Source organism: Asparagus officinalis, chromosome 5 (assembly GCF_001876935.1).
Source record: "Asparagus officinalis chromosome 5, Aspof.V1, whole genome shotgun sequence".
Classification (NCBI taxonomy): domain Eukaryota; kingdom Viridiplantae; phylum Streptophyta; class Magnoliopsida; order Asparagales; family Asparagaceae; genus Asparagus; species Asparagus officinalis.
The window spans coordinates 115,103,233-115,119,275 of NC_033798.1; the positions used below are offsets into that span (position 1 = coordinate 115,103,233).

The 16,043-nt window shown below is 41.4% G+C and overlaps 3 protein-coding genes across 3 annotated transcripts in view; all 3 read right to left on the bottom strand.

Moving 5' to 3' along the window:
- Positions 1 to 952, bottom strand: part of LOC109840799 — a 1,644-nt gene extending 692 nt beyond the window's left edge. The window contains exon 1 of the mRNA XM_020409573.1: positions 651 to 952. Within this exon, the coding sequence (XP_020265162.1) occupies positions 651 to 840 (190 nt within the window). The 5' untranslated portion in view covers positions 841 to 952. The remainder of the gene's footprint in view (positions 1 to 650) is intronic.
- LOC109840800 (GDSL esterase/lipase At4g10955) lies at positions 1,795 to 3,270 on the bottom strand. The gene is made up of 2 exons (XM_020409574.1): positions 3,020 to 3,270; positions 1,795 to 2,946 (listed from the first exon to the last, which is right to left on the bottom strand). Exons 1-2 carry the CDS (start codon positions 3,193 to 3,195, stop codon positions 1,995 to 1,997), a joined length of 1,128 nt encoding a protein of 375 aa, XP_020265163.1. The 5' UTR covers positions 3,196 to 3,270; the 3' UTR covers positions 1,795 to 1,994.
- The window catches only part of LOC109840801 (urease accessory protein G), a 5,416-nt gene continuing 4,600 nt past the window's right edge, over positions 15,228 to 16,043 (bottom strand). Inside the window, exon 7 of the mRNA XM_020409575.1 lies at positions 15,228 to 15,561. Within this exon, the coding sequence (XP_020265164.1) occupies positions 15,478 to 15,561 (84 nt within the window). The 3' untranslated portion in view covers positions 15,228 to 15,477. The remainder of the gene's footprint in view (positions 15,562 to 16,043) is intronic.

Below are 16,043 nucleotides of genomic sequence, written 5' to 3' on the forward strand. Positions count from 1 at the left end.
TAAGGGCCATCTCCTCTGTTAAATCTTATAATGTATATTCTAGAGTAACTTCGTAAAATGACGGCCTTCTGATGTAATTTGATTCATTATGATTCCTCAAAGACATAAGGCAAATTTCCCTATCTTTTTACTTAGACAAACGACTCGAAACGACTCCTTTTAGAAGGTGGTTCTTTTTCCCCCCTAAAAGTGCTTCATTTGGCCACTGATTTCACTAGTGGTAGTCATTTACAGTCATTGGTGAAAAGCATAGAGAAAAACACCAATAAGGAGACTTGTTAATCAGTCATGCGTTTAATTCATCACTTGAAATTAGCTAAAAACGAGAACTAAGGTAAGATGCCCTGAATTTTGCTCTTATTTAGAGAAGTCCTTAAAACTGTTCTAAACCCTTCAATCAGTTCCTTTCCTATTAATCAAGTTGTTATTTGATCGATGCTCCTATTACCCTGAAGAGTTGCAGGACATAAAGTCCTCTTTTCTTATTAACTAGTATATACCAGTCCAATCCAGAAAATAATCTACATGTATCTATGAATCCCCAGTATCAGCAGAAGTTCGACAGACCAAGGATCTCAAGCTCAATCCTAGCGAAAAAATCGATTCTCGTTTATTACTGTATGATGAAACAAAGTAGGCAAGTTCTCTACCTGTTGAATTAGATTCTTCTTCTGCAACTCCCTCAGATTGAGCTGCTGCTTTACAATGATATATATACTTCTCCGAGGTAGCGGGTTTGATGAGAACAGAAGAATGATTCTTGGTTGCAATTCCTTTCCCAATCTGAAACCTGAGAGAAGCAGTTGAGAGAGAGGAGGAAGGGGCAAAGTTCAGTGCCATTGATTTCTCTGCAGTTCTGGAAGCTTTCTTTCTTCTGTTTAAGGTCCACTTTCAGCCACATATAGGAAAATATCAGCACCACAAGTTTCTGGGAAATTTTGATTCCTGCATTTCGGGGTATTTTGTTTTGCATAAAATTGCAAGTGAAATTGCGATTATAATTTGCAATAAATATCTACAGTTGCGGTAGTTTGTTTTTGCATAATCTCCTGTTATAATATTCCTGCTCATCAAAGTTAAGAGGAACGAGCGACCAATTGACTGTGCCAACTAGATTAGTTGATTTATTTACATGTAGATAATTTGAGGTCATTGTTTCTGGGTAGAGCTTTTTTTAGCCCAATTGTTCCCTTCTGTTGGTGAAATTTTGTATATTTGCCCTGTACAGTGCCTAGTTCCTCATCATCGTATAAAATTGACGAAACAAGTCCCTCTGATCTTGACACTACATATGACTTCTCCATTTAATTGCAACATGGCACAAATTTCAGTCAAATATGCAACTTGAAAATTTACATGAAAGTGATTTACACAAGTTCTCAAAATTGCATAAGCAAGTGAATACTTCAGATCAACAAGGAATGGCTCAGCAAACTCCTCTGAACCTCATTCGAGTTGTGCCCTTTATCGAATTAATATGTGAAAGAATAAAAAGATACTGAAAAATACGAACAAAAATACTGAACAATAAGAACAAAGACTAAGCATTAGAAATTGCTTAACATTGCAGAAAGTGATTTACACAAGCTCTCAAAATCGCATATGCAAGTGAATACTTCAGATCAAAAAGGAATTGCTTAGAATTGATCAGCAAACTCCTCGAACCTCATTTGAGTTGTGCTCTTTATCGAATTAATATATGAAAAGGGGAAAAAAGATGCTGAACATTAAGAACAAAGACTAAACGTTAGAAATTGCTTAACATTAGAGAGTGATTTACACTAGTTCTCAAAATAGCATAAACAAGTGAATACTTCAGATCAAAAAGGCATTGCTTGACATCAGAGAATTGATCAGCAAACTCCTCGAACCTCATTCGAGTTGTGCTCTTTATCGAATTAATTTATGAAGGGAAAAAAAAAGATACTGAACAATAAGAACAAAGACTAAACAAAAGTACTCTTAACAAGAGTTACTGCTGATTCTTTGGTGGGTTACTGCACTGCAGGATACAGAGACCTAAGCTGCCTGTTAATAAGCTTGCTATGATTCAAAGCCATTTGAAGCTCCATATCCTCAGCCCACCATTGCTCCAGTCCATGAGCTTCTAGAAACTTCTGTGGCCCTTTCGCCATCACAAACATCCTCGCTGCAACGTCCCCATTTCCCTTTTGGGTCGAAATTTTCGCCTCTGCATCAGTCTTTGCCTTCTCCTCACAAGGATCGCTATAATAACAACAAATATAATCACTATTATTCACATACAAATTTGGCACCCATTTCTTAATCTCTGCACAAATCCTCTTCTTCTCTCCTCCTTCAACCTCGCCCGCGTTGCTCGAAGGCAATGCAGACCTCACTCTCTTCCACAAAGATCCCGCCTTTTCTCCTATACTCCTAAAACTCATCGCCAACGAAATTGATGGGGGATTAAACAAATGACACTCAACAAAGACTCCATCTTTAGCCATTGCTTTGCCCACTTGCAATGCAAACCCTGCACCTAGAGAATGCCCACCAACACAAACATTAGTACTTCCATAACGCTGCACTAAAGATTTCAACGCTTCAAGAGCTCCATTGAATCTCACGGAGCCTTTCAAACTTTCCCAAGTCAGGAATCTGAGATCATCCTCCAAATCTCTTCTAATTGTTGGGCTCTTGAGCAACGTGCCTCTTAGAGCCAAGACTGCTCGCGGAGCTCCGCTGGGTCTCATCAACACGAAATCGGACAGCGCGGCGGATCGATCCCATTCGAGAATTGCGCCGTAAATCGACCCGTCTCGATCGTCGATTAGCGTTTTTGTGAGCTTGAATTTGAAGGGCCTCCACCATTTCGGAGCCAGGCAATTGGGTTCGTCTCTTTTGTCTTGGCGATCGAGTTCCAGTAAGTAGACTGCTTGGACGAAGCAGGCCATCGCCATTCTTTTATATTTGGGGTCTTTCCTGCAAAAATTCAAGAAGTTGAAGAAAAATTTTGGAAAGAAATTGGGTTTGTGAGTAAAGTTTGATATGCTACCAGCTTGATCTGATGAGATCTCTCCAGTTCGGAGACGAGAGATTGCGCGGGCCGCTGACGTGGAAATCGTAAGGATGGGCTTCAAGATTTGATGAAGAAGGAGAAGATGGGGACAGGGGGGTTTCTGCAATTTTGTTCTCTTCTTCGTTGGGTTTGGGTTTCTCCATTTCTTGCATTTTTCTGAGTGAAACGAGAGTGAGAGAAGAAAGAAGAGCAACGGTCGAAAATAGAAAGAGAGAGAATGAGATGCTCCCTTTATAATAATGCAGAATAAGATGCGAGATTAGATTAGGAAAGGAATTTATGGGAACTTTGTTGTTGTGTTTAAGGGGAGGAATAATAATATTCGCTTTGTTTTCGGGGTTTTTTTTTGTCGGTGACGATGAAACGCATCGAGGCTCCAACGGTCATATTTTCTTGAAATTGGATGTTTGCTTCGTAACTGAAAAGGGGCTTTTAATGAGAGCGTGTGTTTTTTCGATTAATTTGGTAACGGATCCAGAGAAGTAGCTGGCATTGAGGCTTCTTACTCGTTTACTTGGTGATTAAGAATAAGGAAAGAATAGTTCTTTTATGAGAGATGTGATAGAGTAAAAAGAATAGTTCTTTTTACTCGTCTACTTACTGGGCATTGAGGTTCATCTTTCTTTGGGTCAGGGTTTTCCTTATATATTATCAATTCATTTTAAAGGAAAGGCAATCTCTTAGAGCAAGTGCACCAAGCTCCCAGTTGGGAGTCCTAGTCAGCAAGCTCTCAAGAGCTCTCAAGCATTTTAGAATAAAAAATTAACAAATTAAGCCTTGAGAGGCACTTCTTCTTTTATGGAGCTCCAACAAGCTCCTAGTTAGGAGCTCCAACAATATCAAAAACCCCTCTTCTATCAAAAAACCCTATCAAAAAAACCCCTCTTCTATGATGTAGATCTAACACAAAGCCCTAGGCTTTGTGCCACGGAAGCTCTCACAGCTCCCTTAGGAGCAAGTCCAGCAAGCTCCCACCGCCACCTCAGCCTTAGGGGGTGGGGTGGGAGCTTGCTGCACTTGCCCTTACCCGTGAAAATGGAAATAGTTCTTTTATGAGAGATGTGATAGAGGTTACAAATTTAGTTGCAGTTTGTAAGATGTTTTGATAAGATCTGTATTCTCTATCAAAATGTTAGGTACCGTTTGACAAGGGTTAAGTGAGGGATTAAGGAGACTTAATCCTTTTCTTAACTCGTCAAATACAAAAAATCTATACAACGATTAAAGTGAGTTAACCCTCCATAATTTGACAAATATAAAAAATATAAAAGGGTTAAGCTAACCCTCTAGAAGGATTAAAATTAGTTAACCCCTCAAAATGAGGGGTTTACTAATACTCCTATTTAGAAAGATTAAAAGTTAACCCTTCTAATTATAAAGAAAATAGTCAAAATCATTGTTATTCCCAAACACTAAAACTGATCACAATGGCTAAAATAAAACTTATTTAACGGGTTAATAATTTAGTCCTTCAAATTATCAAATGGGCTAAGTACATTAATCTTTCTCTTTATCCCCTCTTCCTTAACCTTTTGCTAAACAGGGTTAGGGTTTATTTAATCCCACATCGATTAATAAACCCACATTGATTATATGGATAATTTGATATGGGCATATAAGGTATCTGGATTTCCTCCCTCTACTAGTGTGAACGCCGTGCAAAGCACGACATAATTTTTTTCCCCGCATAATTTTCCCCCGCTATAGTAATCCCGGTTTAACCGTCATAACATTTTTTTGAATTTTTTGAATTGCTATAGTATCCCGCTACTACAGTCCCGTGTGCTATAGTAATATTTTTTAAAAGTTCAGCTTCATATTTGCTACAGTAATAATACTATAGTATACGCTCTGCTGCCGTGTTTTTTGAATTGCTACAGTATCCCACTCGGCTACAGTAATTTTTTAAAATTCCACCTCGTTCCCTTCCGCTACGGTAATCTTCAAAAATGCTACAATATCTTGTAGGGGTGGGCAAAAACCCAAAAAAACCGGTTCAACCGAAAAAACCGTCCGAAAAAGCGGGCCGGTTAACCGAACCGGATTAAATGGATGAGAAGAAGACTCTAAACCGCCCGAACCGAATTAAACCGGTTTGGATCCGGTTTAAACCCCTGAACCGCCCGAAAAAACCGAACCGAATTTTCTAATTCGTTCTTTGTCGGATATTCATATTGCTCAAAATGGGAAGGACTTCGTCGTTCGGAATTCGGTCAAAATGGAAAGGACTTTTGGTTCGGACGAAGTCGGATGGAATAGCTTTCTTATTAGTGAGTCATCACTTGAACATTAAGCTATATAATTGCTCGGTAATTTGATTGTTATGTTTACATACATGTTTATATTGTATAGTTCCTTTTTCATTAGGCCTGCTAGCGTATATGCCTGCATTAAAATCGGTGAAACCTCATATAAGCTTTCAAATTCTACTAGAGGCATGTTAAGTTGTTTTCCAAGAAATGAAAGATAACCTTTTGATTATAGTTAATTAATATTTGAATGTTACGTAACCATATGTACTTGTTGATATGGTTTGCGTTCATTTCACAGATTTCGGTTTTTTGTTAGCTGTAGCAATGGTGTTACTTCAAACAAGCTCCACATTTCATTGTTTGGGGGGAAAAGTTAAGTAGACAAAATAGACAAATAATGATACTTCATCAGAAATTAATAGGCAATGATCTCAGGTGTGGGCAGATTTTTGTGAAATAGTATTAATTCGGTCCAAAACCGAAACCGATCCGAACCGATCCGAATTTCGGTTGGGCCGAATATTCGGATGAAGGGAAAAAAATCTGGATCTGGATGAGAGTTTTGAGAATTTAAAAAATTCGGATTAGATGCGGATTGAGCTTAAAACCGATCCGAACCGAATATGCCCAGCCCTAATATATTGTTTCCTGGTTGTTACAGTATTTATGCTACAGTAAATGATACTGTGGTATTTACTGTGGCATGAATAGTGAATCTTAGGTTCTTCCATTTGTATAAAGGAATAGATGAGCTAGCTTTTAGAGGGGTGAGTCCTTCTGAATTCATAACAAATGATATTAGAGCTCCAAACATCACTATGGATACCACTTGAAAGGGATTTAGGAGAAGTCAACTCTAAAATCATCTTCTCGATATTTATTTATTTGTCCTTCTATGCAACATAGAAATTAATGCAATGTCATGACTATAATTGTTTTGGATGAAAAATGAAAACGAGTATACTTCAAGAGACTTATGATATTAATTATACTAATAAAGAAAATCACAATCATCAGGTAATATTAGCAGGATTATGATCAAGAAAGTGATTTTTATGGTGCAGAGGACCAAATCCTGTTGGAAATGGGTGTAGACCCAAACCTCGTCGGCGGCGAGCTTCGGCGAGGTCAATCGGCGGAGGCGAGCTCAGACGAGCTTGAGATCGGAGCTTGGAGTCAGGCGAAGACGACTTGGTTGCAGGCGATGCTCTCCTGGCGAACTCGAGGTCGGCGACCTCGTGCTGGCGAAATCCCCTTGCAGGCGGATTCTTGGAACAAATGTCAGGCGACTTCGCGAAGAACTACAGGCGAAGTCTCCTGCGGGCGAGCTCGAAGTTTCACCCTTTCCCCTTTTGTCGCTTGTGTGTGCAGAGGGACTCTCGCCTGCTACGAACGTGGAGGCGAAGGCGAAGTTCGCCTGTGTGCTATGTTGGATCCAGCTGGATCCTGTTAGGAATCTTGACCCCAAGATTAGTTTATTTTAATGATAACAAATATTATATGTTGTGTGTATTATGTGCTAATATTTGTTTTGCAGTATTAGAGCTATATCAACAATTATATTCAAAGAGATACTCAAAACATAGATGAGTTCAAGGCAAAATGAAGCAAAGAAGAAGATATACTTTATTATCAAAATGTAATTTTATATTTTCTTTGCTTATGTTTGTGGAAAATTTGCAGTAAAAAGATAATAAAGGAAAATTTGATTTGTATTCCTTTAATCTCAGTTACAATTGGATTTCCTGATTACAAAAGAGAAGAGAATGAATTTGATCCTCTCCTTTGTTTAATTCTGGGTTCTTCACGGTAGCGATGAGATGCCTCCCTCGAATGCTCGCGTCGAGTTTGCTTCTCGTTGACGATCCGACGTCTTGTTTCACTGGAACGTGGTCTTCTCCTCACGATTTGAAGTTGTGGAGAACTCTGAACGAGTTTGAAACTCTATGAAAGAGTTGATTTAACCGAAAGTCGGTTATAAGCCAAGGATGAAGAAGATCTTGTTGCCGATCTCCAAAGCTCCAACCGAAGGATGAATGATCCTCTTTTCGCTGCCAAGTAGTCCTAACAGACCGCACCCGAAAGATCCAGCCAAAGATTCCCCCCCCAAACTAAGTTGATTTCTTAGTTATTTATAGGGGATTAAGGGCAGCGTCGGGCGGCGAATAGAGCTGCGTTGTGCAGCGATATTGAGCTGCGTTGTGCAGTGATGTTGAGCTGCGTCGGGCAGCGATGTTGAGCTGCGTCGGGCAGCGATGTTGAGCTGCGTCGGGCAGCGAATAGAGCTACGTCCAGTGGCGATTTAAGCTGCGTTTGTAACTTTTGGAGCTGCATTTGAGCTGCGTTCGTGACTATGAACGCGGTGCGTCTTGATGCTGGTGTGCGGGGAGGACTTCCGCAGCTTGATTTGAAGAGACCGTCGATTTGTAGTCTCTTTCTGTCGAAGCGTTGCAAAGATCGTCATTTTGTAATTTGTAATCTTTACTTTAGCTCTCTGATATATGAGAGTCGTCAGATTGTAACTCCCGATATTGATTATGAAGGCTGTTTGATGGCATGAATTCTGTGTCCAAACGCAGTGTCTGGAAGCTTGAACGCAGTGATTGGAAGCTGCATTTGCAGCAGATGAAAGCTGCGTTTGGCAGCGGTATAGAGCTGCGTTGGACAGCGCATGGAGCTGCGTTGAGCAGCGTCGGGCGGCGAATAGAGCTGCGTTGTGCAGCGATGTTGAGCTGCGTCGGGCAGCGATGTTGAGCTGCGTCGGGCAGCGAATAGAGCTACGTCCAGTGGCGATTTAAGCTGCGTTTGTAACTTTTGGAGCTGCATTTGAGCTGCGTTCGTGGCTATGAACGCGGTGCGTCTTGATGCTGGTGTGCGGGGAGGACTTCCACAGTTTGATTTGAAGAGACCGTCGATTTGTAGTCTCTTTCTGTCGAAGCGTTGCAAAGATCGTCATTTTGTAATCTTTGCTTTAGCTCTCTGATATATGAGAGTCGTCAGATTGTAACTCCCGATGTTGATTATGAAGGCTGTTTGATTAGAGCTTCCATCAGTTGTCGTGAAGGTCGTCAGATTGTAACCTTTAGCAATCTACGTGAAAGTCTTCAAATTGTAACCTTCTGGAAGTCGTCAGATTGTAACTTTCATCATCGGTGTTTTGATGGGGATCAGCTATCTATTGTGATTTTTAGACAGCCTACAGCTTAGAAATTTATACAAGCATTTATCACTCACACACATGCACACACATAGTGTTAGAACACACTAACACATGCTTAGTATGTTGGTTAACAATAGAAATCCAATATGTTAGCCATTAGAGTTTATAGATATTGAACGAGTCTTAAAACATTTTATTTATACCCCTTATCAATTAGAATCTGGAAAAACTCAAAAGATTAAAGTTGTAGGTCTCTTCAAGAGCTTTCCAACAAATCTTAAATCACCTTATTCCGATATCGGATGAGAAAATTACAGTCAAAATACTAAAAAGAAAATTTTAGAATCTGTGAGTTTACAGTGTAGTCGACTACTATATCTTGTAGTCGACTACTAAGCAATTTTCTAACTTCGCAGAGTCTGTTTAGACTCAGTGTAGTCGACTACTATGACTTGTAGTCGACTACAGATGTAGCTTTTCCAGATTTTAGGTTTTGAATAAGTGACTGTTTATAGTCGTTTTGTGTACGTTTTTAGGGGTTAAAAACTTATCTTTTCAAGGACTATAAATAGGTTATAAGTTCAGAAATTTGCACAACTAATTCATACACATAAGATCAAGCATTTGTGCATATTCACTCTCTAGTTTTCCAGATTTTCATGCTAAGTGTTTCGAAAAAGAGAGTTTCTGATATTGCATTGGTTTCAATCATTCTTAGAGATTGTATAGGCAATATTCAGAGAGTTAAAAGAATTCTAAGCCACTGCTGCACTTCACTACACATTCAAGGTTTATAGGATCAATTGTGTTCTTGCTTCAAAAATGATTTCTCTCGGGTTTGAGAGGGTTGATCTCTTGGTTTAGAGATTGGATGGCAATTGGCATAGTCTTGTTAATTGGGTTTGCAATTTGCATGGTCTTGCAAATTGGTCAGGTTTGCTTTTGATTTTGTAAGGTTTCAAAATCATAGTGGAAACTCTCAAGCGGAATTTACTTGGGGACTGGATTACACCATCGAGGTGGAACCAGTATACATGTTTGTGTTTATGATGTTCATTTTCTAAGATTATCATTTTTTCTTTGTAATTTATAATCTACTTTGCAAACTCACCCTCTAGTGTTTAAGTGTAAAGCTTCCGACTTTGCAAACTCACCCTCTAGTGTTTAAGTGTAAAGCTTCCGCAGATTTTTATAAGAGCGTACTCTATTCTTAAGGGTCACGATCCTACACTTGGTATACATAAGCAAAATCAGACCCTACAGATCACACTCCCCTTTCTGTTAGGGTTTCCCTATTTAAGGGAACCCTGTGCACGAGAAAAAGCTGCAGCCCCGATTTTTCTTCTCAGAGCTTTTACTCTTGGCGGCTGTCATAAAGGGGAGAATTTTTCAGAGGAAAATTCTCCTGAGTTCCTGCAGCGATTTTCTCAGCGAAACTTGAGAGGAGATTTTACTGTTGTAAAATCTCACGCCCTTTTAAAAGAGAACAGATTGAGGTTTCTGTTTCTTTCTTTTTTGAGAGATCTCAAGTTGAGATCTGCTCTTTACAAGCTTTGTAATCTTTTTTTAACATAAAGGAAATTATTTGTGTGGTTCTCGAGGACGTAGGCAAGTTGCCGAACCTCGTTAAATTCGGTGTTCTTTATTCTTGTTTTTGATTTGTTGTGATTTCTTTTTTCCATTGCTTAACACAAGATCCGGTAGGGCAAATTCCGCAGAACGGGTGTCAGAGCGTATCTGATATTTTTCCTAACAATTGGTATCAGAGTTCTTGTTCAGATCTGTGTGTGTAAGAAATGGTAGAAGAAGGCAAATCAAAAATTGAGAAGTTTGACGGATCAGACTTCGCCTACTGGAAGTCACAGATGGAAGACTATCTGTACCAGAAGGATATTTACCGTCCGTTGATGGGTAAAGCAAAAGGAAAGAAGAAAGAAGAATCCGACGAGGACTGGGAAATATTGGATCGAAAAGCCCTGGGGCAGGTCCGATTGGCCCTCGCAAAATCTGTAGCACACAATATATTAAAGGAGAAGACGGCGGTTGGGCTTATGGAAGCACTCACAACGATGTACGAGCAACCGTCAGCTGCAAATAAGGTGCATCTCGTCAAGACGCTATTCAACATCAAGATGGCAGAATGATGTTCCTTCACGATGCATCTCAGCGAGTTTAACACGATTGTTGATCAACTTATCTCAGTCAACATCAAGTTTGATGACGAAGTGCATGCCCTATTGATACTATCGCAGTTACCAGATAGTTGGGTAGGTTGCGTGACCACAATCAGTAACTCGGCGGGAAAAGAGAAGTTAAAGCTGAAGGAGGTGGTAGCTATGATTCTATCTGAGGAGGTGAGAAGAAAATCGAATGAATCAGAAGGTTCGGGTTCAGCCCTAAGTCTCGAGCAGAGAGGCAGAAGCCATAACAGGGGGAACCAAAATAGGAATCAATTGAAGTCGAAGAAGAAGAGGTCGAACTCGAAGGTGAGACCTATCAAGGGGAAATGTTGGAATTGTGGCCAGGAGGGCCACATGTCTTCTACCTGTAAAGCACCAAAGAAAAATGAGCAGGAGGCTCATATTGTGCAAGATGCACTGATTCTCGCTATGGATAGCGATTCTGATTCATGGGTTATTGATTCGGGAGCCTCATTCCACGCCACTGCTAATAGAAGGCTATTTCAGAACTATGTAGCAGAGGACTTTGGAAAAGTATACTTGGGAGATAATGAACCCTGTAGTGTAATTGGGAGAGGCGACGTGCAAATACAGTTGAAGGGCTCTAAGTGGTCTCTGAAGAATGTCAGACACGTACCAAAGTTGAAGAGGAATCTTATTTCGGTAGGTTAGCTTAGAGCAGAAGGCTATGTTACAACATTCACCGGAGATTCGTGGAAAATCTCCAACGGTACAATGGTGGTTACCCGTGGCAACAAGACCGGTACCCTCTACTTAACTTCACACGCGAGTGACACCCTCGCGATTGCAGCAGACAAGGAGAGTGCAGATCTGTGGCATAATAGGCTGAGACACATGAGTGAGAAGGGTATGAAGATTTTACACTCAGAAGGGAAACTAACCGGCATCGATTCGGTGAAAGTTGGTATTTGCGAAGACTGCATCTTCGGGAAGCAGAAGAGAGTTAGTTTTCCGAAGGATGGAAGACCACCTAAAGCTCACAAGCTAGAGCTTGTTCATACAGACGTATGGGGTCCAGCTAGCATGTCTTCTCTTGGCGGTTCGACGTACTACGTCACCTTTATCGGCGATCACTCGAGGAAGGTGTGGGTATACTTCATGAAGCACAAATCGGAGGTGTTCAGCATCTTCAAGAAGTGGAAAGCCATAGTGGAGAACGAGACAGATCTAAAAGTAAAGTGTTTGAGATCAGACAATGGTGGGGAATATGAATTGGAGGAGATCAAGAAGTTCTGTGCTCTGAACGGGATTCGTTTGGAGAGGACTACTCCAGGGATGTCGCAACAGAACGGTATAGCAGAAAGGATGAACAGAATGCTGACAGAGCGTGCGAGGAGCATGCGTCTACATGTAGGTCTACCAAAAACTTTTTGGGCGGACGCGGTGCATACAGCAGCGTACCTGTTAAATCACGGGCCATCAGTTCCATTGAACTTTGGGATTCCGAAAGAGGTTTGGAGTGGTAAGAAAATTAATCTCTCACACTTAAGAGTCTTTGGGTGCGTGGCATATGTCCACATCAGTGACCATGTCAGGGACAAGCTAGAAGCTAAGTCACTGAAATGTACATTCATTGGATACGGTATTGATGAGTTCGGGTATTCGTCTGTGGGATGAGAAGAACAGGAAAATCATCAGAAGCCGAGACGTCATATTCAATGAGGAAGTGATGTACAAGAATAGAGAAAATGCTAAGGCGGGCCAAAGCAGTGGGAGCAGCACTACAGATGCAGACGCATTCGAGTACATGGATTTGGAGGAACTTCCGGATGGGGGAGACAACGTTAATTCTGACTAAAGAACGGAGGAGACTCCAGGTGCAGAACCGACTACCCAGGGCGAGGAGCTTAGGAGGTCATCCAGAGTACCCAAACCGAATCCCAGGTATCTCTCGTCACTAGATTACCTACTTTTGACAGATGACAGAGAACCAGAATGCTATGAGGAGGCTATGCAAGTGAGCGAATCTCAGCAGTGGGAGCATGCAATGCAAGAAGAGATGGATTCTCTCTACTCGAACGAGACATGGGAGTTAGCCCAGCTACCTGCACAGAAGAAGGCCTTACATAACAAGTGGGTTTACCGAGTTAAGAAGGAGAGTGATGGAAGGAATAGATACAAGGCCAGATTAGTCGTAAAGGGGTTCCAACAGCGGGAAGGAGTGGATTATACGGAGATATTTTCCCCCGTTGTGAAGCTCACAACAATCAGGGTGGTGTTTGAGCTTTGTAGCTGCTGAAAATCTCTACCTTGAGCAGTTAGATGTGAAGACTGCCTTTCTTCATGGCGACTTGGATGAATAAATCTACATAAAGTAACTTGTTGGCTTTATTGAGGAAGGAAATGAAGAGATGGTGTGTAGGCTCAAGAAGAGCTTATACGGATTGAAACAGGCTCCACGGCAGTGGTATAAGAAGTTCGATAACTTCATGCAAAGCAATGGCTATGGCAGATGTAATTCAGATCATTGTTGTTACTTCAAGAGGTTCGAGTCCAGCTATATCGTGTTATTGCTGTATGTTGATGACATGTTAGTTGTAGGACCGTGTTTACAGGAGATAAACAAGTTGAAGAAGCAGTTAGCAAAGGAGTTTGCCATGAAGGATCTGAGTGCAGCGAAGCAGATTCTTGGGATGCGGATCAGCCATGATGCGGCTGAGGGGACGTTGAAGTTGAGTCAGTCTGAATACATTGAGAAAGTACTTCAGAGATTCAACATGCAGAATGCTAAGATTCAACATGCAGAATGCTAAGATCGTTAGCACGCCCCTTGGAAGCCAGTTCAAGTTGTCTGGTGAACAATCATCCAAGACTGATGCAGAGAAAGAGCACATGAGGAAGGTGCCGTATTCATCAGCCATTGGTAGTCTGATGTACGCAATGGTTTGTACGAGGCCGGATATTGCCCATGCAGTGGGAGTTGTGAGCAGGTTTGCAAGCAACCTAGGGAAACAGCATTAGAGGCCGTGAAGTGGATATTGCGATATCTGAGAGGGACTACGAATATGCCACTGTGTTTCGGGAGAAAGGAGTTGGTACTGCAGGGATACGTGAATGCAGATTTTGCCGGTGATCATGATACGAGACGAAGCACCACGGGGTATGTTTATACCTTAGGGTCGACAGTAGTGAGCTGGGTCTCACGTTTGTAGAAGATTGTGACGTTGTCCACAACTGAGGCAGAGTATGTCGCGGTGACAGAGGCGAGCAAGGAGATGATTTGGTTAACAGGGTGCCTGGAAGAGTTGGGTCTGAAGCGGGGGAACGAAGTTCTTTATTGTGATAGCCAGAGTGCTATACACCTTGCCAAGAACCCAGTGTTTCATGCCAGAACGAAGCACATCGAGTTACGTTACCACTTCATACGCTTGATGATTGAGGACGGGAAGTTACAGTTAGAGAAGATTTTGGAGAGCCAAAATCCTGCAGATATGTTGACTAAGGCAGTCACCATTCAAAAACTGGAGTTGTGCGCAACTTCAGTTGGCCTTCATATGTAAGAGATGAGGGCGGAACCATACAGGAGAAGATGCTTGTTAAGACAGAGCTTGCTGACGACGGTTTGATTTCCAAGTGGGAGATTGTTGGAAATGGGTGTAGACCCAAACCTCGTCGGCGGCGAGCTCCAGCGAGGTCAAGCGGCGGAGGCGAGCTCAGACGAACTCGAGATCGGAGCTTGGAGTCGGGCGAAGGCGACTTGGTTGCAGGCGATGCTCTCCTGGCGAACTCGAGGTCGGTGACCTCGTGCTGGCGAAATCCCCTTGCATGCGGATTCTTGGAACAAATGTCAGGCGACTTGGTGAAGAACTGCAAGCGAAGTCTCCTGCGGGCGAGCTCGAAGTTTCGCCCTTTCCCCTTTTGTCGCCTGTGTGTGGAGAGGGACTCTCGCCTACTACGAACGTGGAGGCGAAGGCGAAGTTCTCCTGTGTGCTGTGTTGGATCCAGCTGGATCTCACTCCCCTTTCTGCTCCCTATTTAAGGGAACCCTGTGCACGAGAAAAAGCTGCAGCCCCGATTTTTCTTCTCAGAGCTTTTACTCTTGGCGGCTGTCATAAAGGGGAGAATTTTTCAGAGGAAAATTCTCCTAAGTTCCTGTAGCGATTTTCTCAGCGAAACTTGAGAGGAGATTTTACTGTTGTAAAATCTCACGCCCTTTTAAAAGAGAACATATTGAGGTTTCTGCTTCTTTCTTTTTTGAGAGATCTCAAGTTGAGATCTGCTATTTACAAGCTTTGTAATCTTCTTTTAACATAAAGAAAATTATTTGTGTGGTTCCCAAGAACGTAGGCAAGTTGCCGAACCTCATTAAATTCGGTGTTCTTTGTTCTTGTTTTTGATTTGTTGTGATTTTTTTTTCATTGCTTAACACAAGATCAGGTAGGGCAAATTCCACAGAACAGGTGTCAGAGCGTATCTGATATTTTCCCTATCAAATCCCAATATGCCCATCTAGGTAAAATACTTGTACGTAGTAAGAAATTTATTAGCAGCTTGAGCTGTGCCTAATTTGAAAGAGGGAGCTAATTTTTTAGGCAGCTCAAGGCCACTAGAAGCTACATCAAGAAAAGATGGAACAAAGAAAAATCCCCTCTCAAGCACACAACAGCTTGAAAACAAACAATCTTTTCGCTGGATATAGACTCTGCATTTCTCTGGTACACCAGTTACACTCCATTTACTTAATTTGCAGCAATCAACTCCAACTAATACAACATGAGCTACAACAACAAGCACTGCTGTTTCAGTACTTAGTGGTCTCATAACAAAGAGCAACTACAGTACGCTCCAAATTTGCAGCATTCTTATCCGAATGAAGAAAAACTAGTGACGCTTCTTTCCCGTTGCGATCTCCCAAGCTTGTAGGATATGATTCACAATCTCCTCTACCCCAACTCCATGCTTCACCTGCACACCGTAATTTGCATAAGAATCATACAAAGGTTGTGAAAGGGAAAGAAAGTGGAAGGGTATAGTTTGATTTCTGCTGTTAAGAGTTAAGTATGAATCAACAGTATGGCAAAATATACTTTAGTGTCTGCACTTTGCTCTGGAATCCACAAAGTGATTTCAAGGGAATAAGTGACCACCCATATTTGGGCTAGCAAGTATTAATGGGAAAAAGCTTCCCTGAAAAAAAAAGCATCCATCTATATATTGACAAATGATAAGATGAGCTAAAATGGTTGCAAATTCTGGATTTTAGACAAAGAGAGGGTAAGATTTACTGAAACTATGCTTCCATTTTAGGGATACATTTCAGTAGAAAATACATTGAAAAAGGCCTCTGATCATTTACGGTCAAGAAACGGAATACAAGTATACATTTTTATTATTTTGAGTTTACATTATAAGAAGATCTAGCAATAGATGAAGTTGCACCTAAAGAA

What these genes read in the sequence shown, in the direction of transcription:
- LOC109840800 (XM_020409574.1), bottom strand. Translation starts at nt 3,195, where the DNA reads ATGCAAGAAATGGAGAAACCCAAACCCAACGAAGAAGAGAACAAAATT. An exon ending in GATCTCATCAGATCAAGCTG is followed by an intron (nt 2,947 to 3,019) that starts GTAGCATATCAA and finishes GAATTTTTGCAG; the next exon opens with GAAAGACCCCAAATATAAAA.